The following is a 24,000-nucleotide window of genomic DNA, read 5'->3' as shown; positions in this document are numbered from 1 at the left end:
GTCTGATGTTAAGCTTCTAACTTGTGAAAAGAAAAGCTTAGGCAGTGAAGAAAGCCATCAACAACAGAAAGCTGATGCAAATGTTTTTGAATGAGGGGGCCAAGTTCAGCCCCACCAAGCAGCAGGCCTTGGCAGCTTTGGCCTCATGATTCTGTCTTTAAGGTTAAGGGTACAAGACAGGGGTTGTGGAATCTCCCTCCCTCTCTATCTATCTAAGGAAAGCCACTGAGGCCAGGCATGTGCCAGAGGCATCCCTGACCAGAGGCCCAGAGAAGCTATTGCAGGAAGCTGTGAGGAAGAAGCCTAGAATGAGACTCCTGCTAACAGAATGTGGAACCAACCCAAGGGAAAGAAGTATGCTGCAGTCAACAGAGCTGGAAGGAGTTGGAGATCTGAAGAACTCTGACAGCAGACATGGAAATTTAGAATTTAGTGTTTGCCTGGCTGATTTTTGGTCTTGGTCTGGTCCAGTATTTACTCACTGTCCTCCCTTTGGGAATGCTATGAATATCGTATGCCATTGCATATTGGAAGCTGTGGTCTGCTTTTTATTTTGATTTTACATAGGACCACAGTTAAGAGATCACCATGAGTCTCAAAAGATACTTTGAACTTTGGACTTTTAAACACAGTGTTGATACTGTGACAGACTATGTGGACTTTTGAAGTTGAAGTGAATGCATTTTGGGGATCGGTGAGATGAATGTGGTACTTTAGATAATAGAGACTTTCATAGGTTCATATGTTTTCCATACTAAGTCACCAGGGAGTGACTATTCGGAAGGATTAGGAGGTGCGGCCTTATTGGAGGAAGTATGTCACTGGGTTTGGGCTTTGAGGTTTCAAAAGTCCCAACCAGGCCTAGTAGCTCTCCTTATCTTCCTGTTGCCTACAGATCCAGATGTAGAACTCTCTAGCACTATGTCTGCCTGTTTCCCCACCATGAAGATAATGAGCTATACCTCTGAGACTGTAAGCAAGCCCCAATTAAATGCTTTCTAAGAGGTCCTTTGGTCACTGTGTATCTTCACAGCAACAGAATTAAAGATTAAAGCAGTTTGTATGTGTTTTACTGGGAATTTTTGCATCCATATTCATCATATATATGAGAAAAAATGGCTTATAGTTTTCTTTTTCTGTTGAAACTTTAGCTGGTATCAAAGTAATACTGACTTTGTAAAAAGAATTTGAAACTATTCCTTCCTTTTCTACTTCATAAATAATTTGAGTAACATTGGCATTAGTTTGTCTTCTTTGCAGGTCTGGTAAAATTCTACACCGAAACCATCTGGCCTGATCTCCTCCTGAAGAGTTTTATTGCTTCCATCTCACGGATTGTTTGGGGCTATTAGAATCATACTTCACTTTGACTAACTTTGTAGGTCATCTAGAAATCTATCCATTTCTTTTATATTCGTTCAGTTTAGTAGGATATAGAGTTTTAAAATGTGTCCTTAGAATTCTCCAAACTTCCTCAGCATCTCTTACGTTTTCATCTCATGTCAGCCTTGGTTTTGATTATCTCTTCCCATAGACTGTTTTGGGGTGTTATTTGTTCTTATTCTGCCAAGGCCGTCACATGTATTAATGGTATTAATTTGAGATCTCTGTTTTTGATGTAGGCATTGAGAGCTATAAATGTTCTTCTTGGGACTGCCTTCATTATGTTTCATAGATTTTAGTGTGTTATGTTCTCATTTTCATTCAATTCTTAGAATTTTTAAATTTCTTTCTTGATTTCTCCTTTCGATTATCATTCAGTAGTTTCAGAATATCTGTGGATTTAGATTTAACAAGTATTTTTAATGAAGTTGAGGGTTTTTTTAAAAATGTGTTTACTACATATTTAGAATTATAATACCCTCTTGATGGATTTTTCCTTATTTCTTCTGATTACTTTGAGGTCAATTAGAATATTAGAATACTTATACCTACTGGTTTTTTAGTTCATTTGCTTAGAATACTTTTTTCTATCTTTTTACCCTTAAGTGGTGTCAGTTTTGATAATGATGTTAATTGGGGGCATCAAAAGTATTATATTTTCTAATCTAATTTGCAAGTCTGTGTCATTTTAATGGAGAAACAGAGTCCACTAATATTACAATTTATTATTGAAAGATGTGTTATTAATTCCTACCATTTTGTTGCTTCTGTGTTGTTTGCTCTTGGCATTAGCTGTCCTGGCACTATTTCTTTATTCCTTGTGTCCTCAAGTGTGTTTACTCTTCTCTTCAAATTGAAGTATTCCTATTTCCTCCAGCATCCTCTGTAGAGCTGGCTTGGTGATCATAAATTCCTTTAATCATGAAAAAACTTTTATTTCTCTTTCAAATTTAGTGATAGTTTTGTTGGGTATAATATAATGTTTGTGTTGATGATTGTGTTCTTTGGAGTCTGGCATACATCTCTCCCAGACCTGGCTTTAAATGATTCTGTCCAAAGTAAGGTGTTATTCTGATGGTCATGCTTTTTGTTACTTGATCTTGTCTTAAGCTTTCAACATCCTTTATTCTGTGTTTTTAATGCTTCACCTATGATTTGATGAGTTTCTTCTCTAATCCTATCTATTTAGTATTCTGTAGGTCTCTTTTACCTTGGATATATATCTTTTTCTCTAGGCTTAAGACTTTACTTTTGATTTTATTAAAAATATTCACTATGTCTTCACTATGATATTTTCCTAAATCTAAAGTACGTTGTTAGTTACATTTGTTTTCTTTTTCTTCAAATCACCTTTCTTCTATCAGTATAGCCATATACAATGTGTTGGTGAGATAGGACCTTTATTGAAAGCTCCAGGTTCTCTCCCTAGTCTTTTTAAGTTCGGCTACTTTCTGCTTGACCCTTTGCTAGCCCTATCTCCTCTGCTGCCTTTCGGTTTATCTATCCAAATCAAGTTGCTTTATCTTAAGGAAGCTCTGCTCAACCTAAGTTTCGGGATTGCAGATCTTGAGAAACTGGATGTGTAGTTAGTTAAGATGCACATTGTTTTTTGGTTGGGGGGTGGGGGTTGTTTGTTTGTTTTAAATATGGCTCTTTGGGCAGGGGTGTCAGGTGCCTAGGCTGGGATCTTTCAGGACCACTGGACTGTGCTACTTGCATGAGGTGTATGGCTCTACAAGGTCCATCCTTCAGCTCTTCAGTTTTCTTACAGTTTTAGCTTCCAGTTAATAAACATAAGTTTCTATGGTCTATATAGGACATGAAGACTATTTGTTTATCAATTTGAACAGCAAATAAATTTTTTGTGTGTGACTGAAACTGCCTGAAAATAAGATCACCATATTTAATAAGTACAAAGACATTTTTAAAGAGGAGAAAAGAAACCAAAAATGTGAACAGCAGCTTGTAGTAATTCAAATCCCTTAGCATACCAGATATTATCTCTCCTCATCCTTCTAATATGCTATATATAGCATACATACTCACAATAAAACAGTACTGAGTTCACATTCACTATATTCTCTTTATCCCAACCACAAGAGAAACCAAACAGAAGACTAGAAACCTATGACTTAGTGCAAAGGAGAACTAAAATTAATAGTTAATGAAACTAAGGTCACTAATTTAAAATGCAGTTTACTGATACTCAATTTTTTGGGACTTTTATTTTTCAGGACTTTCTTAAAATTAAAGAACTCCTACATCAATCAGATAGCTAGCTCAAGTTACCTCCACACCACAAGCATTCCCTATCAAACAAACACCAATTTTAATTAAGTAATATGTCATGGTAAAATGGGAGAGATGGGGAAAGAGGAATATTCAGATTTCAGGTTAATTATTATTAAAATAGAGCTTTTTATACCAGAAATTACTTGAAAAGCTCTGCTGATGACTACAATGGGGATAATTATTCTTGCTTTTCTTTTTCTCAGTCTTATTACCTCTCATCTTATTTTTACAATAAAACAAACTGCTTCTCAATACCACTAATAGCATAAGCCAGTTGGTTTCTTTGTCTGTCTGTCTGTCTGCCCGTCCGTCTGTCCATCCTTCTATCTATCTAGTCAAACCTAATAGTCTGAAGCTGCAGTTATGTAAATCCCTCATATTAAATGACTTAAATTGTAAACAAAATTATTATTTGTATGATATATAAAAATAAAGTGGTCAACAGAACAAATGTTATTAGGGCCTCAACTATCTGTATAGTTAAGGAGAAGAACAGAGTAAATTCCATAAGGAAAGGGTGAGTTAGTGGAAAGACCCTGAGCTGAACAATGCAGCCTACCACTTTTTTGAATGTAGGTGATAAAGTATGTAATAAAACCAATAAAATATGCCGTCATAAACTTATTCTTCCCAATTTAACCCTAATTAAAAATTCCAAAAGAGGAAAGAGCTTAGCCAGAGTCCATACAATGTGCCGAGTTCATCAAGAAGTTCCAAGAACTCAGTAGGCACCCCTAAATCCCCTGGGTATCATTATCCTCCAACCAACCTGGCTCTAGTAAGTCATATATATATATAAATAAGCAAAAAGGCTAGAATGTTAGACTATACAGGGGTCAGCCAGGCTTTATGAAATATCTAGGACCTTCCTTAAGCTGCTAAATTCCTAGCATGTAGTAGCAGCATGGCAGTGTGGTACAATAGTATCAGCTTTCTAAATTATGGTCTATTTAGAACGCTCACTAATGTGTAGAGTGAGGTATCATTTGTCACCTATCAGATTAGCAAAATTCAAAAGTAAAGCAAGTTTGCTAGTAAAGCCATGGAAAAAATAACCATCTAAGAGAATGTGCATTAGCACAACCCTCATGAGGTAGAATTTAGCACAAACCATGTATATTTTGGGGCCTATCTATCCAGACATAAAACCTTCTCTAACACAGAAGGAGATCTGCACAATGCGACTGACCCACTTCCCTTTCAAATTGCCAAGTAACCAAAGTGTACCTTAAATACTCATAAACTCTCAAGACCCAATTAGCTAAGCAGTAGTACAAAATCGTGGAGAAAGAGTTCTTCTAATCATTATTATCTTTATTTAGACCTCCCAGTCACAAATTTTAAAAAAAGACAAGAATCAGATCTGTTGGCAACATTTAAACATTGCTATGAGAGTCTTCGTCATTGGAATAATACAAAAATTTGTTGAAAAGGAAAAATGTGAATTCATTATTTGTAGTTGCTATGGTCAATTATAAAATAAAAGGTAATCCATTATAACAGATAATAAATTAGACTATAAACAATTACCAGGGACTAGGGAGGTGGCTCGGTGTATAAAGGAGCGTACCAGGAAATGTGACTATCTAAATTCCACCTGGGACCCACAAACTGCGAGGAGGGAGCCTGCTCTCCCAGCCTGTCCATCACGTACCACAGCATGTGAGCGTCCCCACAGTAGATAAATGTAACTGAAAGTTTAAGGCTCACCCCAAATTCTTCTTTAAATACTAAATAAAATAACTAAGTTTAAAAAAAAAATTCATAAGGTTAAAATAAATGTATTAAACATCTCCAGGTATGATTAAAAAGTTTATTATGTTCTACATTAAAAAAAATATGGGATCTATACGATCTATAAAAAAATTATAGAATTTCATCTTTAAAAATTCAATGGAACACCAGATAATGTTTTTTAATTCCAGCAATGGGGAGGCAGAGGCAAACAGATCTCTATGAGTTCAAGGCCAGCCTGGTCTACAAAGCAAATTCCAGAACAGCAAGGGTTACATAAAGAAACCTTGTGTTGAAAACCAAAAATCCATCAATAAGATAGCTCAGTAGGTCAAAGGGCCTGCTGACAGGCCTGACAATCCTCAGGTCTCACGCAGGGGGAAGAACAGAGTCCTACAATCTGTCCTCTCACCGCCACACTTTGACCCAACATAAGTATGTCTCCCCTCAACCCTACACACACAACTCAAATAAATAAGTATAATTAAAAAAATGTAAGTCAATGCGACGGGAGAGAAGTATGGCAAGCTAAATGGTTATGTATGCTTTCTTCTCCAAATCAACTGGTAACTTTTATACAGTTTTACTCCCAATCCAGCAGTTGTCGGTTGAAGATGAGAGATTTAACAAGAAAGTAAAACAAGAACCAGTCACAAATCGTACTGCTGGTTTTCATCATTTAAGAAGTATAGTAAATGACAAACAAATCAGTAAAAAATAAATCCAATCCAATAAATCTGCCTGAGAGGCTAAGGCACAGGAGGATGCTGAAGTCCAGAGCAAGTCTGGGCTATAGCTATCTAGTAACCCAGGAAGGGAGGGAAGGGAGGAGTAGAGAAGAGTAGGGGAGGGCATGAGAGGGGAAGAGGGGAAGAGGGGAAGAAGGGGAAGGGGAAGGGATATGGTTCGGTAGTTAAGAGTAATAAAAATTTTAAAAAATATACAGCAATGAAGATACACAAAGCATTGTGTTTTCTTACCTTAAATCGCTTGTCCTGTAGAACTTTCTTGATGGCAACCAGTTCTCCAGAATCACAAAGTTTGGCTTGATATACCACACCAAATGATCCATTTCCAATCACTTTCGTGTCTGTATAACTGACTTCCTGTGGCCTGTCAGGACCCTGGCCAGGAGTTGCCACTACTGTGGTTACCTTGCTGCCATCTTTATCTCCTACAAGAAGAGAGATTTAAATCAAAAATGAGAAACGTATAGGAAAAAAGAAAACAAAACAAAAAACCCTGCCAACACAAAGTAAATATATTCTTTACTTAAATATTTATCAATTTAGCATGTAAGATAGTTTTCAATTACAAGCTATTTAACCCACCGTTTATTCAGTCTTTCAAATTAAGTTTATTCTGCTTCATTTAAATACATAATATCATTTGCTGAAAAATACTGCCTACAATGTAAATACATTGTTGACATTGTACAAATGGTGTTGGGATGAGGTTTGGAGAAGGGTGAATACCAGAAGACAACAGGGAGGGGAGACAGGATGAAGATGTGTGTGGATGAAACTGGAAGAATAAGTACTGTTTAAATACTACTGATGGGAAGCCAGCCTCCTGGCTTGTCCCTGCAATCAAAGCAAGGCCAATGCCGATCAGGGCAACCCCTGAGAGACTATATATATAAATACATGTAATGAAATTAAGGTTGCCCCAAGTCAAAGTGGGCTCCCTCATGACTTCTGTCTAGCTCATCTTTGAGCCCATTTACTTGAAAACAAATAAATACAGCTAAAAATGTGTAAGTAGACCAACTTCATCCTGACCATTCTGACCTTTGGAAAATAAGGCCTTGCTTTTTTTTATCTTACTCTCTTTTAACAACAAGTATGTATAATAATACCTTTGAGAATATAGTCACATGAGGAAAAGAACTTTTACTTTAGGGATAACATAAAACACTGCACAATAAACTCCATTCTGAATTGAGCCAGTGTGTGTGTGTGTGTGTGTGTGGCTTACCGCCACACCTTCATCTCATTTACAGACCTTTCCTTACCTTTTTCCGTTGCCTCATCCTTAGCGACAAGCCAAAATGAGCCCTTGAAGCTCAGGACCAACTAGGCAGTCCGCAATCGGCTCTGAACTCCACACTCTCCTAGGCCACAGGTGGCTCTCAAGAGCTTTAAGTGACTTCACAATACACCTAAGTTCCAGAAACTAGAATCACCTAGAAACGACAATCATAACCCCTCCCCCAACCTGCTCTCTTTCCTAACAAACCTAACACCAAACCAATACAAAAATATAAAAATATATGTATATAATGTAAGTTCTCTGGCCTCATAAACGATCTTTGTCTCTGTTTCTCTTCCATTGTGTGACTTTTACTTTTAAGATGCTAAGTGAACGCATCCTAACCTAAGGAAGAAATGACTCTCTTAAGCATTTGCCCAAATACCAGTTGCTTGATAAATGAATACTTAAAATGTTGGTGGCATACAATGACCAATATGCATGTCCATTTAACACAGACACAGCCAATATGCAATGACTGAGGTCAACCTTTCCTTAAGATATCCTTCATATCAGATATAAAACTGAAGTTTATCAGTGACTTCTAAAGATAGGTAGCCAGGTGATTTACAGGTAGTCTGCATTATGTTTTCAGTTTCAAGGCAAAACACTAAAAAAGTATCATTTATTTAATGCTAATTTCAAATTAGCATAGCATCATTTGTTGACAGACACGTCAGCATCACAGTTTTTATTTAAGCACTATGTTTTGAATGGATACAAACAGCAAGCAGCAGAACCAACACATGTATTGCAGGCCTCAGCTCTGAAATGCGCACTTATGCCATAATGTCTCATAAAATAACCCAGGTGTCTTCTAAAACCTACCATGTTCTATCTTCAAAATTCTGACTGCTTATCTTAATTACAATTTTTCAATTGGCTCTAAATTCTATCTTTTCCATCCTCCTTAAAAAAAAAAAAAAAAACTCAGTTTTCTTGTCTTTTTCTTTTTTCTTTTTCTTTGTTTTGACGTTTGGTTTTTGAGACAGGGTCTCTCTACATTGCAATTACAATTTTTCAATTGGCTGTAAATTCTATCTTCTCCATCCTCCTTTAAAAAAAAAAAAACCTCAGTTTTCTTGTCTTTTTCTTTTTCTTTGTTTTGACTTTTGGTTTTTGAGACAGGGTCCCTTTACATTGCCCTGACTATCTTGGAACTCACTATATATACAAAGTCAGCCTGGAATTCAGAGAGCCACCTGCCTCTGCCTCAGTACCATACCCAGTTCATTTTTTAAAGATAGATTCATAGTCTTTTAAACTCTAAATAAAGAAATGCAGGGCAGTGAGATGTAAAAAAATTAAAATTCAAAGTACTGGATACATTTTATTATCCAGTTATTTTTAAAAAATAAAAAGCTGAAACGATTTCCTAAAGTGTTTTCTCCATAGTATGAAAGTTAAAGCCACATTGTCAAGAACTCTGGATTAATAACTCTACTAAATAAGTCTGCTTTACAAACCTCATGTCTAATTCACAGAACAAAGCTTTCCTACTTTAGAGCAGATAATGTTATGAATGGTTGCTGGGCTCCACAGTACAAAGAAAAAGTATGTCTTTCTACTGTATGAAGGCATTTCAACACAGAAATCAGGACTCGCAGTTTCGAATTGGTTCCTGGAAGACACACCTAGCACACAGCATCCAAGATGACCTTCGTTCGCAGTGTGCCTCCACAGGTAGGACTCCCAGAGCCTCCTCCTGCTTCAGGACACTGAGGACACACTACTGAAGACAACCAACACAACTCTGGGATGTTGCCTGTTCCCCATTGCCAAGTCCTAAGCCTGGTAATGCCAGGTTATCTAGCACCCTGACCGGCAGGTGGGAAAAGGTAGAAATAAAGTAACTGCTAAAATATTAAGTAGAGAAGAAAAACTAAGTAGGCTTTATGTGTGCCGAGTCAAGATTTGGGGGATGTTGGAGGTGAAGTGTGGATGTGGGAGCAAGGTGTGAGTGCACTGTGTACATCTGGCTGCCCTCAAACTCCTCATATAAACCAGAGATCCTTGAACTCAAAGATCCACCTGCCTCAACCCCAAGTGCAACATCACCACACCAAGAGTCTTGATACCCTCCTGTTTGACTGTAACAGACAGTGACCAATCCTTTAGTAGAAACAGAAGATTTATTCTATTTTCTCTTAAGCACTTAGAGAAACTGCAGAGAGCTCCTGTGAGTCATAGTCTCTGCTGTCATCCCATGTCTAGAGTACCCAAGAAGCAATGGCTCTCAGGCCATACACAACTCAATAATCCTAGAATGCTTACTTCTAAGTCATCAAGCTTTCCTGACTGCTTTATTTAAAGTTTAACTTCAAAACAGTGTGGATCTGTCTTCAGAAATGAGCCAGGCATGGTGGCACAAACACTTAATCCAATACTCAGGAGGCAGGGGCAGATGGATCTCTGTGAGTTTAAGGCTAGCCTGATCTACAAATTGAGTCCAGGGCAGCTGGGGCTATTAACCTTGTCTTGAAAAATAAAATAAAATAAATTTAAAAAAGAAAGTGACAAAACAAAAATGTCAAAGATTAAAGTCTGTGACATCTAAGTGACTGAAGACTCACCACTAAGTTACATTGCTTTGTGTACTACATTAGAGCACTATTGACACACAAAACCCAAAATCCTCATGAAAAACTAAAAATCATAATACACCTGTCACATTAGAAAAAGAGATAAACCACTCTGCCTAATACTAAAATGTCTTGGAATATATGGCTTAACAGTTCTTACCCTAGTTACATGACACAAACCATTAAAATAAAATTGGTCTTTAAAAACTGTCACCATCCCTTAGGTTGAACACTAGAGCAGGGGCACTTAGCTAGCACAGCTCCAAACCCTCTTGCCAGACAGAGACTCTTGTAGCTCCCTGCTGTTTACCACAGTAGAGAAATCCGAAATATATCAGTCATAATACACCTCTCATGAAAATCATGAAAAGACCTTGTGCAATGTAACAACCACGTTCCAGTCAGCAAGATGGCTCAGCAGGTGACAATGCCTGCTGTGCAAGGAAAGAACCCAGGCTGGAAAGTGGAAAGGTCCTCTGCCTCCACACGTGCACAATGGAATACATGATGCTCACACCCATCACACACACACTTATACATAAAAAAACAAAGACCGTGTTTCACTGGAGGCTGTTAAGTATAGAATACAAATGTGGAATGAACATCCAAAAACTCAAAAGCCCAACTCAAGAATAAGAATTTAAGAGATTCTAGCACTGTTGTTTAATTTTATATGCAATTATGTGAATTAATAAATCTTAATGCAGTTTGCTTATTTAGCAAAGCCAATAATTTAATGGGTCTTTTTCCTTTTTTAATTAATTTTTTAAATTTCATCTGCATTGGTGTTTTGCCTGCATGGAAATCTGTGAGAGGGTGTCAGACCCCCTGGAACTGGAGTTACAGGCAGTTGTGAGCTGCCACTTGAGTGTTATGGATTGAACCTGGATCCTCTGGAAGAGCAGTCTGTGCTCTTAGCCTCTGAGCCATCTCTCAAGCCCTTTCTTTTTTTGTTCTTCCTCTTAAAGAAGCCAGTTCTTAAAATCCAGAGTTGAGAAAAAGCAACAGGTTTTTAGGGACTGTTACTATGTCCCACAACCAGGAGAATGGCCCTGAAAGCATCCAGGTGCTGCTCCCGAGACCTGAAGCATGCAATGAGGTTGGCAACAGCTACACATAAAACTCTCCCTCTGCCTCAAGACCATGGTCTCCATGTATGGCACACACTGACAGGAGTGCAACATGCCATCTGGGGCTGCCGAGAGGCTACCAAGCTTCCACTGTGTAGAGGGAGAGTAACACTAACTATCATTTCTTAATCACGAAGGGAAATAACAGTAATTTTTAACTAAGATTATGGTTGTCAGAACGAGAAACACTGGCTGCTGTCAATTTTCAGGTTAAAAAAAAAATCAGCTCTATCTTAACTGCCTAAAGAACAGCTATTAAAGCAAGACATTCTCCTAAAGTAAACAAACTGGCTTAGATACATGAACAACATAAAAGTCACAAAGGGAAATCAAGAACCTCAGATTGAGACAAATTCTAAAATCTCACAATGAGATTCAACTCTTCCTTGGGGACTTTCTACACCACAGCGTCATTGTTCACAGACGCTGGGGCAAATGGAGCCTAGGAAGACAGAAAAGGAACGCCAGGAAATCAGATAATGCGGTCAGTCCTAATGGGCAGCAGCTTAGTCCAGGGCAGTTCCTATGCAAACCTTTTATTAAAAAAATGTTTTTCAACGCCACATAATCCTATGTAACGCATTAGGGTAAGCTAAGCAAGCAGAAAGAGTGACCTGAATCTGTGTGTCTGAAAGGGCTGGCCTGTGCTGCACCATGCTCATTTACTGCATGCAGCGCTGGCTCTGAACGCACAACATGAGCACTCTGCGCTGTGCTGCCACAACACAAACTGCCAACAAGGGATACCACCTGGAACACCTGGATTCAGGTTTAAGACTAGTGTACGTTATGAACTACAGTGGTTTTTACTATACATATAAACACATATAAAGGTTTTTGCTCTTCGACTTTAGGGAGAGATGACTCAGAACCCACAACTGTATGTATGCAAAGCTCCCAGCTGAGGTTATGTTCCACGGTCACAGAAGAGCCACAGCAGGAGCTCGAACAGAGGCATGCACTCGTGCTCGTGCCTGGGCATGTGTTCTAGGAGTCCATGTTTGGGAAATGAAGAAGCTACCTGCAGTGCGTGGGTTGGCTCACCTCGCTTAACAGAATCCCCACAGACTTATCCAAAGGCTCATCTCTCAGATAATACCAACATCTGTCAAGCTGTTAATACTACGTCAACACACTTCTACCATGCTATACTATGTATTTATGCAAAGCAGTATTCTCAGCATCGATCATTATATAATCAAGGTATTCATCAACTATGAAACCTCTGAAGTGGGGGACCAGTGGTACTGTGCTTACCTCACATGTAATTCTGAAGAAATTCTGTATCATGTAGTAGCAAGTATTTACCGATTTAATTATTTATGTAAAAACAAACATCTATGTCATTAGTACAAAAACTTGATTTTGTCTTAGTAAGTGGGAAAATTATACCTATAATGAATTTTCTGAAATATATTTGACTTGTTAGCAGTAAATGTACACTGTATTATGTATATTTGTTTTAGAATTTTAAAACGTCACTATGTTCTGTGTGTGTGTGTGTGCTCCTGGGAGTAGTTTTTCTCCCACCACTGTGGGATCCAGCGGATGAACTCACATCATTAAGTACAGTGAGCGTCCTTACCCACTCAGCAATCTTACTGGCACTGTACACCTATTTTCTATATTGATAGACCTGGTATTGCATAGATTCGTTTCAAACAAAAGGGGGTAACAAAGAAGGAAAAGTTTATAAAGTCCTGAGACCCTGCAATCAATTACCACCTAGGTCAGACAGGGAATAGGCCTTCCCTGGTGGCCTAACAGGACCACTGTGACTGACCCAAAAGGAACAGTAACAGAACTGGCATAAACCCTCATTTGTATGAAGGAGGGTCACTTTTTGAGCCAACTAATTAACACTCCTGTATTGCCTCCCCTAGTGCTGCAACATTAGGCTCAATAAAAAGATTTTCCTGAGTGGGCTTTTCTTACCTGCTTCTAGTGCAGCAATCTGCACTGGAAGCAGCAAGAGGTCAGCCAGTGACATGAGAGACAGGACAGTGGCCGCAAAGTCGGGGCAACAACAGATGCAGCAGTACAACCCACTATAGAGGGTGCAGTTTCCAGCTGTTTTGAAAACTGCAGAGGAGATGAGCCTACTAGCTGAACTGCAAAACCAAGGAAATGCTGCCCCTGCCTTGAAGAGCAGCAGAAGCACGGAGCTGCCCAGCAGGAATCAGACAGTAGAGGGCGAGCTAAGCAGCCGACAGGCAGAGCTTCAAGAGCACTCAAGTGGCCAGGTGCCCTTAGTTACAGAGGCTATGAAACAGGTTACAGCCAACAGCAACAGAAGCAGCAACTGGGGTGGGGGTGGGGAATGGAGAATGGGGATGGGGGTGGGATTAACTACCTCCCAAGCAGTGGCAGTCATAGTAGCTACAAAGCAAGCTATAACAGTAGCTGCTGTAAAGAGCTGAGAAACCCAAAACTTAGGTACATAAGCTGCAAAGCCAACTGCCAAGAAAGGCTGGGGAATTCTTAAAGAACCATAACTGTTCCAGTAAATAGGCCTACACTGGAGCTACAAAACAAAAGGTGCTACCCACTTGTCTTAGTCAGGGTTTCTATTCCTGCACAAACATCATGATCAAGCAGCAAGTTGGGGAGGAAAGGGTTTATTCAGCTTACACTTCCACATTGCTGTTCATCACCAAAGGAAGTCAAGACTGGAACTCCCACAGGGCAGGAACTTGGAGGCAGAAGCTGATGCAGGGGCCATGGAGGAATACTGCTTACTGGCTTGCTTCACCTGCCTTGCTCAGCTTGCTTTCTTACAGAACCCAGGACCATCAGGCCAGGATGGCACCACCGACCATGGGCTGGGCCCTCCCCAGCTGACCACTAATTGAGAAAATGCCTTATAGCTGGATCTCTCGGAGGCATTTCCTGAACTGAGGCTCCTTTCTCTGTGATAACTCCAGTGTATCAAGCTGACACACAAACCAGCCAGTACGCCACTATTGTTAGCCTGCCTGCTGTCACTGCTGTCAAACACTAAGACACTGGAAGGAAGGAAGGAAGGAAGGAAGGAAGGAAGGAAGGAAGGAAGGGAAGGAGGAAGGGAGGGAGGAAAGGAGGAGGGGAGGGAGGGAAAAGGAAGGAGGGAAGAAAGGAAGAGAGGGAAGGAGGGAGGAAAGAAGGAAGGGAGAGGGAAGGAAGGAGGGGAAGGAGGGAACAAAGGAAGAAGGGAAGGAAGGGAGGAAGGGAAGGAGGGAAGGAAGGAAGGAAGGAAGGGAGGATGGGAGGGAGGGAGGAAAGAAAAGAGGCCAAGACCAGTACTTGAAGAGCTTCTCCTTGCCTGCCCACTTTCCAAGTACAGTCGGAGGACTCCACCCAGTTTACAGGTAACTAACCCCAGGTTTGGAAGCATCCAATCTACTGCTGTATATTTGTAATAGGGAAGGGTGCCTCAGAGGGTTCTCCTGAGGAAGCTGCGATGGTTTGTAAATTCTTGGACCAGGGAGTGGCACCATTTGGAGGAGTGGCCTTGTTAGAATAGGTGTGACCTGGTTGGAGTAGGTGTGTCACTGTGGGTGTGGGCTTAAGACTCTCACCCCAGTTGCCTGGAAGTCAGTCTTCCACTAGCAGCCTTTGGATGAAGATGTAGAACTCTCAGCTCCATGCCTGCGCCATGCCTGCCGGGATACTGCCATGCTCCCACCTTGATGATAATGGACTGAACCTCTGAACCTGTAAGCCAGCCCCAATTGAATGTTGTTTTTATAAGACTTGCCTTGGTCATGGTGTCTGTTCACAGCAGTAAAACCCTAAGACAGAAGTTAACCACTCACTAGGTAGTTTGGCTCTTTTAATGCTACACTATATAGAGGGTGCTCAATAAATCATACTCTCTGAATCCTGACTTACTGACGTCCCTGTCTGCTGTGCTCTTTTACCTCTGACTGTGACCTACTGCGGTGCTTATCACAAAGTGCTATACTTAGTAAAAGTATTGGCCCCTTAGTTAAGAGCTCTTAGGAAAACAGAGGTTATCTTGATCATTTCCCTCCTGCTTATTATTAGCACAGGATTTAGCACAATCAAAGTCCTCAGCAAATGTTTGTCTCAGGATTAGCGGAGGCTGTTCCAGCAGCAGCACCGCTACACTTGGAGGACTGACTGACTCCACGCCTCACGGACAGTGCTTTCACTTCTTCCTACGCTTGCCACTGCTCCGCTCCAAATCCCGGGGTTAAAGCACACAAACGCCTTCAGGATGGCAAAATATGATTCAGGACTTACTGGAAACCGGCAGCATTTGCCACATGTGGGTTTGCAGAGTCCAGAAGAGTTGCTGTTTCCAAACTCTCTCCCAATCATATGCGATGGGCTTTGCTGTTATAGGAGACATCGCTGTCCAGGCCCAAAACCTGTGTTCAGCAAAACTAAACCTTCACAGACTTCACAGAAAAGTCTGGTAACAGGATCTACCAGCTACCCAGAATTTTACTTGGAAATAGCTATACTTGTTTTAAACTAGTTTTAATTAACATTTCTATCTTCTTTTAAGTATAATTGTACTTTAAATCAAGCAATAATGTCAAAATAAAAATGAACTGCACTAGTTTAATTCTGAACTTAAATATTATTTTACAAAATTTTTAGCTAATTTTTTCAATCAAACCAAACCGAAAATGAATAAATATTTGACTCGATCTAATCCCACACTTGAAATAATTACACCATAGATTTTAGAAACAAGAATCTGATATCGGAAAGGTATGCGTGGTGTGCCCAAGCTGCTCTGACTTTAGAACTCTGACGTTTACATTTCTGATGTGCTTACCAAACTGCACACCTGAGAAGCAAAGGTAGACAGTCAGTACCTTTTTTTTTAAAAAAAAAAGGCTAATTTTCCAGATTACCAATGTAGTAATACACGATACACAGCAGGAAAGAGTTACTTATAAGTACTTACAGTAAAAAAACCAAAAAAATTACTTTAAGATCTATGATTCTGAATGAGAGTTTCTTGCCCAGCCACAAATCCAAAAGAAAGACAGAAAAGGTTTCACAGAACTGGTGAATCTAGTTCTAGCGCTTCCTGAGTGCAGCATCAGAATTAACACTGCCCACGTTTCACAGTGGATTTGGTCTGTTAGGACTTACCACTCAGCCTTTTCATCACTAATGCCGCCTGCCTTCTGACAACCCAGTGACACAATGTAGAGACTCACTCAATTCTGTTTTCCACAAAAACAAGCACTAAAGATAAGCACACTTCTTTCCCATAGCACATCACACTAGTTTAGGTTCATCTTTCCACGTTTTAAAGTGTAAAATTATTCATCTAAAAATTACCGAAAAGTATCTGACACAGGGACTGCATTCTCTAGGACCACTGTTTACTCCAGTAACAGTGGGCCCTGGTTTACTAATCACTACGTAACAACTAACCCCATCTCACACCTGCTCACACGGCAGAATGTAACGTAACTGCTCATATAAGTATTTAAAAAAAAATCTGCAGCTGCCAGTATACTTTAGAAACTACACAGAGCTGAAAGTGACTGAAATAAATATACCAGACTTAAAAAGAGTTGGCAAATACACAACTAAACTGTCTGACAATCTTCCCTAGGAGCAATCAGGATCATCACACAGCAGCATCACAACCAATGCTCATGTAGCACATCATAAGTGTGCTATCACACGTATCTGTCATAATAAGCCAACCATCATCATAAAAGGGAGAGAAAACAGATTTGAAACCAGGGAGAAGGGGTTAAAACTCAGAAACTAACTGGGTTATATAGTAAGAACAGAAACAAAACCCTGATCATCTGATCCACACGTTCTATACACTGTGCAATGCACCTAAATAAACGGAGTCATGCAGATTCCAAAACAAACCCACGAAAATCAGTCCAATCCATGAAGCATACATTTTGAGCAAAGTCTTCACATCTTTTAAAATGCAACAGCTTCATTTTGCCTGATATAAAACTACTTGAAAGATTCATGACTCGTCTAAAATGAGTAAAAGGACAAGCCCGATGTACCCTAAGTAAAAAACCAAATCGGGGACTTGAGAGCAGATATTTAAACAAAATTATCACCATACAAAGGAATAATCAACTACTTTCTTACTACCAGCCATTGCTCTTGCAAGACCAGAAGGAAAAGGAAGGCAAACAAGAGAACATGATTTTCTAAGGGTAAAGAGAAGTATGAAGAACAGATCTCAACAATTTTGACATAAAAATAATACCGTAATTTTTATAAATTCAAAAGTACAATTTGCTTTAAGATGGATATTAAATAAAATGTTTTTAACTTATAAACTAATATCTTTGATGTCAGACTATTCAAATAAAAATGGTAAGGAAGTACGCTGCCCGCCACCCCCCCCCCCATCTGAACAGACTCCAGACACTCAGCAGCAGCTACTGAGCAGCAGCAGGCCTGCCAGCCCAACACTTACCATCGCCATATTCTGACATCTGTAATCATTCACATATAAACCGCCCCCTTCCTTGCAATGTTTTTATATCAGTGAAATCAATCCCAGACAATTTTTCAAACACACCTCAGATTATGCTATCTTACAATGTTCTTTCAATCTTAGTTACGGGGGGGGGGGGGGGGGGGGGAGATGGGAGGCGGTCTTCCTTTCTTTTCCCTACAGACTTCATTCTAAACCCCCAAATCTAAACCCAAGCTTAAGCACAGGTAGTAAAGGCAAGCACAGGGCTTCGCTTCTGTCCCAGCACTCCACAAAGCAATGCTCTACAGCTGCTGTGAGAGCAGGCCGACGCAGTCTCCCCCAGCTCTCCACTTCCAGTGCCCCTCCCTCTTCTACTTGCTATTAGTCAACTTCTTATTTGTCACTGAGAATACACAATATTTATAGTAACCACTGCTCAGTTCTTTATAGGACAGCCTAGGAAAATACACCTAAGATACAAAAACTGAAATTTTAGAATTTCAATGAAGTACTACCTAATAGCTTCATATGTAAGCATATAACTATGAAAAGTAACCAGATAACAAAAGCCTGGTCATTAACTTCATGTCTAAGAGACATCATACATGAATAAAGTCACTTTCCTAACCACTTCCCCAAATACCCCAGTCTTTCTGTTGGATCCTTTAACTTACATATTAAATTCCTAAGCTAGTCTTATGTATGTTGACCAAAGCTCACTGATCCAGAAGAGTCAACTCCGTCAGTTCACGGAGCTAAGGCACTTGTGTCTCTCCCCATAAAGCTGCAGTAGAAACAATGCTCTCTGGGCTCTTGGTAAAGAAAAAAGACACAGTCGTGCAGGACTCAGCCCTGACCTTGCTGGGGGTCAGCCCTCCAGAGCACCTCCCACAATGCTCAGGTCAGCCCTGGATGGCCCAAATGTCTCTAATTCTTTCCTTTTCAGATATTTTTGTCATCTCCAGTCAGATATTTCAATTGGACTTAAAGTCGACGGACGAGAATCGAAAAGCTCCTAATTGAACAAATCATTTGTAAAATCAGACAGTTTACCAAGCTACATTTAGAAAACAATGATAGTGAGTGAAATCAAAACACATATGCTGTCTTAATCTGTAAAAACCATCCAGGCTGAGAAAGGAAAACCCGCTCGTGTCGCCGCTCTGTTTCCTCCCGCAGCATCGAGTTCCCTGAGAACTGTCTGTGACAGTTCTCAATCCAGCAGCTACCCAAGGAGGCAGGAAAGGGGAAGAAGACAAGCGGAAGGGCCTCCTACACGTCACTTCTTACCCTGCCCCCAAGCCCTGTTACTCCTCGTCACTGAACTACACTGAGGGAAGAAACAGACCCAACAAAGAATGTCCCCCTGATACTGAAGCCATCTGGAAGGCTTTTCTTTACCTCACTGCTACACCTCAAGGGTCACAAGAGTGAGTTAAAACAAGCCACAGTCATAAAGGACAAAGACCCAGAAGAAGGAAATAAAGAACCAGGAAGAAGTCACTGACAACTAAAGACATAGCTCAGTTTAAACCACGTAAAAAGTCTGAGGTTTTTGTTTGTTTAAGACGCAAACATAGTACAGGAAAAAAAAGATATGAACAACAAACTAAAACTGTAATTGACCTCAGAGTACAGTGGTGCACACCTGCAGTTCTTTTCTGAGTCCTTGGCAGTTCAATGCTAACTTTGGTTACGAGGTGAGACTCTTTCTTTAAAACAAAGAAACAAACAAAAACCTACAGATGGAAGAAAATACAAGTAGAGAAAAACCCCTTCCAATTTAGATTTAGATGCTACAGGAGAACACAGGAACACGAAGTAAAGAAGAGTCCAAAGTAAATGTGAGAAAATAACGAGCAAAAACAAGAGATCTGTTTTGGTCTCTGCACTGGACTGGTTGTTGTTGTTGTTTTGCTATAGTAACAAACTGCCACTAGCTGGGTGTCTTAGAAAACAAAAATAATTCTCTCTCAGTGTTAGAAACCAGAAATTCAAACTGGCAACACCAACAACAAGGCTGCACCTCAGAGGCCTGAGACTCCTTCCTGTTTCTCCAGAACCTGCCTTGTACCCCGACAGCGCTGACAGTCCACCTCCCTGGTTAAATCTCTCCTGTTTGCTCTCTTTCCTAAGGATATCTGTCCCAATGGATCATCTAAGATGGCCTTATTTCAAAATTCTTAAATTAACTGCAATCTACAAAAACTCATTTCACAGGTAAGGTACCATTCTAAGTTGCAGGAACTCGACATGAATACCGTTCCTGACTAAATATTTGAGCTCCCCTTACAAGTCATAGGTTGGAACTCTTAAGTAACAACAGGTTGATGTCAGGCTGTAGGGCCAAATTTAGATGATGTCATGAGCTAGCAGTCTCTCTCTGTCTCTCTGTCTCTGTCTATCTCTCTCTGACATGTGAGAATACAGTGAGAGCTATCTACCCTCGAAGCAATAAGGTCAAAGAACCAAATCTAGGACGTAGAGTTTTCCGCCTCAGGGCCTGGGAAGCACCACTCTTCTCCAGTCCACAGCCACAGTGTTTTGCCTAAGCCCTTGAACTTCCTTCTTTTCCAAAGGGCCATTTTTAGACTCCCAGTTCTCAAGTATTCTTTAGCTAGCAGGACAATCATAGAACTAATAATCATGTATCGGCAAAGAACAGAAGAGACATGCTCAGTGGAGGCAGAACGGATGGGAGAAAGAGAAACGCAGAAAGCAAGAGTTGATGAGACTAAAGGATTCCTGGAGATAAACAGGAAAACTAAGATGATTCAACGTTCCAAAAGTGAATTCTTATAAATACTACACAACAATCCAATAATAGCTTCTTTAAATTAAGAAAGCTGCATCTATAGACAAATTAGAAAAAAACAGGCTCAGAAAAATTAAGAAAACTGGAGGCAGAGGCAGACTGTGAGTTCACACAACAGCCCTCTGTCTGTTTTTTTTTTTCTGTTTGTTTTAATAGTGAATTAAAATTTTAAAAAAAGAGATAAAGAAAGTGAAGTGTCTCATTTAAACTCAAGACCAAAAAGTAATCTACCAGATATACAATACCCAAATACACAAACCAATCACTTAAGTGATACCTAAAGGCCAGGCAGTAAAATACAGCTTTACTGGAAAACACAGCCCAATTCACTGTATAGTTTTGCTTTGTTTTATTAGGGGCAAAGAAGAAAGAATTTGAGCTTTAAAAAGCTACAGTAAAAGGGGTGAACAGCATGAACATTAAATACCCCTGTAGCTGATTCCACAGAAGCAGAGGCAGGGGACTGGATTAGTTTTCTGTTTGCTATGATTTAACACTATGACACAGCAACTTAGAGCAGAAAGGGTTTACTTGTGTTTATGGTACAAGTGGCAAGCATGGCAGCAGGGGCAGGAAACTGAGAGATCACATCTTTTACTGTAAGCATTATTCAGGGAAATCTAACTGGGAATAGGATAAGGCTATATACTCTCAAAGGGGGCCTCCAGTGACATAGTTCCTCATACTTCCACAGGCTGCATCATCTAAACCCCTCCGACCAGCACCACAAACTGGAGTCAAGCCTACAGGGGACGTTTCCTATTCAAACCACCACAATGATAATTTCACTTAATTTTCAATCTACTTTCACTTAAGTTACAGGTCAAAAGGGAAAGTAAATAATTACAATCATTCCTCCCATCTCCAAATTGCCTACGATATTTAATCTTGCAAATTAGCAAATGCATAGTTTCCAATTGTCTTCGCTAGTTTGATGTCAACACGACACAAGCAAGAAAAGGCCTCACTGTGGTTCAGCTGTTGAGCATTTTCTTAGTGATTGATGTGGGAGGGTCCAGCCCACTGTGGGTGGGGCCATCCCTGGGCCAATGGTTTTGGGTTTCAAAAGAAAGCAGCCATGAACAAGGAAGAGGCCATGAGGAAGAGGCCGGTAAGCAGCACTCCTCCATGGCCTCCACATCAGCTCCTGCCCTCAACTTCCTGTCCTAACTTTCTTCTATGAAGAACTATGATGTGGAAGTGTAAGCCAAATAAATCCCCCGACCAAATTATTTTGGTCATGGTGTTTCCTCTCAGCAAAAGCAGTAACTCAAATAAGACACCAATTTAACAGTAGCTTTGATTTAAAGATTTTCAACTTCAACATGGTGGGAAAGTGATAAACGTTCAATAAGCTACACTTGGGGCTAGCAACATGTACTGTCCCGTCCTGCCCTGCACTCTTCCCACGGTGGCAGCCTCCCAGTCACGACAGTGAGCAAGCCCTGCCCTACAGAGGTCCATACTGCCAAGGTAGGTTAAGTGGATGGAATGCAGTTTCAAAACATTCAAGGTTTCAACAAGAGATACATTAAACCTAGGGGTCTTCAGATGTTTTGGTGCATGAGGCAGTCAGGGATGTAAATCCTTTTACACTCCCGACACATACTTCTGTCACTATGCTTATAGGGTATCCACAGTCCTCAAATGTAATTTTTGTTTAAATCTCTTAAGATTATTTCCAAAACCTAGGGCAAATGATGCTAGATAAAGCTTCACCAAATAAGAGGCAAGAAAACCAGTTAATGGCAAGGGAGACATTTGCCATTTTAGTGAAACTAAATGAAAGAGAAACTTTTCGAAAACTACCTAAAGATGAACTAAAGCTAGCTGGTCAAGTCTCAATCTATCTGTCAGAAGGACCTTACAAGGATCTGCAGTTGCAAGGGTGAAAATCCACCAAAAAAAAAAAAAAAAAATCAACCATTGTTCGGAAAGATGAATAAATGCCATATCCTGCATACACATATTCATATTACTTTACATACCAGCTTCTCTTTCATAGGGTAGAAGGACTGGCAACACTCAAGTCCCACTCTCTGAGTCAATATTTCACTTTCTAGGCATGTGGCAGAAGAAAATTGTGTTTGTGTGTGTGTGTGTAGTTTTAATGTGTGAGTATATCTATTAGAATAGCAATAAGCTAGAGTCAATCTAGAACAATACTTTAAAAACTCATTAGGTAAACTATGATATGCTCACAGTGAACAGAATACTAACCAGCCATTAAAATTATAAACAGTAGGGGCAGGGATTGGGATGTAAAGTAAATTGATGGAAAAAAATTACAAATGCTATTTGTTATAAAAGATTGTTTTTTTGCAATACAAGATCACATGAAAAAGCAGGTTACAAAGTGCTATTTACTACGTGGTCTCCATCAAAAAGCAAACAGAAATTGGCTCTGAATCATGAAAATATAGACAATTATTTCCCTTTTTATAATTTCTATATCATCTATAACTGAGCAGGTACAACATTTTAAAAAATAAATCTGTTTCAAGTTCTATAAGGACATTTCTTCTACAGTCTGCATAGTTTTGCTTTTTAGATTTATTTATGTGTATGAATACATGTATATGCACCGCATGTGTGTCTGGTGTCCTCTGAGGTTAGTAGAAGAGGTAGTTAGATCCCCCACGACTGGAGTTACAGATGGTTGTAAGACACTGTGTGGATACTGAGAATCAAGCTCAGGTCCTCTGCAAGAACAACATGTGCACTAAACCACTGAGCCATTTCTCCATCCCCCAAACATTGTGTTTGTTTGCCTCTTTGTTTCCTGTTTGCAGGAAGACAGGGGATGGGAGGAGGGGAAGGGGCAGCTTGGGAGGGAACAGGAACAGACACCATAGGACAAGATGGAGGATACAACAAACAGGATCACAAGGAGACAGCGTCCCTTTACATAGTCTAGCGGTCTTTGAACTCTCTATGTAGATCAGACTGGCCTCAAACTCATACTGCCTGTCTCTGCCTCCTAAGTACTGGAATTAAAGGTGTGCATCATCATGCTAACCAGAAGTATTCTTGATATTTCCTAACTTCTACTTTAACTACAGCATTACAATAGCTATTTCTCTTCCCCAACTCTCATTGTAGTGGTTTGTATATGCTCAGCCCAGAAAATGGCACTATTAGAGGGTGTGGCCCTGTTGGAGTAGGAGTGGCCTTGTTGGAGTAGGTGTGTCTCTGTGGGCATGGGCTTTAAGACCCTCATCCTAGCTGCCTGGCAGCCAGTATTCTGCTAGCAGTCTTCAGATGAAGATGTAGAACTCTCAGCTCCTCCTGCACCACACCTGCCTGGATGCTGCTATGTTCCCACCTTGATGATAATGGACTGAATCTCTGAACCTATAAGCCAGCCCCAATTAAATGTTGTCCTTATGAGAGTTGCCTTGGTCATGGTGTTCTTTTATTCATTCATTTGGGGGACAGGGTCTCACTATGTAGCTCTGGCTGTCCTGGAACTACTATGTCATGGACCAGGCTGGCCTCAAACTCACATATCTACCTGGAATTAAATCCATGCACAATTACAAATAGTACTTCTTAAATAATGTATTCTTAGTTGTAAAATTTATTATAGAGCATTACAAGGAG

The 24,000-nt window shown here is 40.0% G+C and overlaps 1 protein-coding gene across 4 annotated transcripts in view; it reads right to left on the bottom strand.

The window, feature by feature from the left end:
• The window catches only part of Gsk3b (glycogen synthase kinase 3 beta), a 157,084-nt gene that overhangs the window by 95,242 nt on the left and 37,842 nt on the right, over positions 1-24,000 (bottom strand). For 2 of the 4 annotated variants that reach the window (NM_001347232.1, NM_019827.7), the window contains exon 2: positions 6,390-6,583. In NM_001347232.1, the coding sequence (NP_001334161.1) occupies positions 6,390-6,583 (194 nt within the window). Of the gene's footprint in view, positions 1-6,389; positions 6,584-7,423; positions 7,605-24,000 lie in introns of those variants that run through there. The other 2 variants (XM_006522426.4, XM_030249221.1) reach the window with 2 other exon arrangements.

Source organism: Mus musculus, chromosome 16 (genome assembly GCF_000001635.26).
Source record: "Mus musculus strain C57BL/6J chromosome 16, GRCm38.p6 C57BL/6J".
Taxonomy (NCBI): Eukaryota; Metazoa; Chordata; class Mammalia; order Rodentia; family Muridae; genus Mus; species Mus musculus.
The sequence above is the reverse complement of the archived record's forward strand: the minus strand, read 5'-3'. Positions and strand labels throughout refer to the sequence as shown.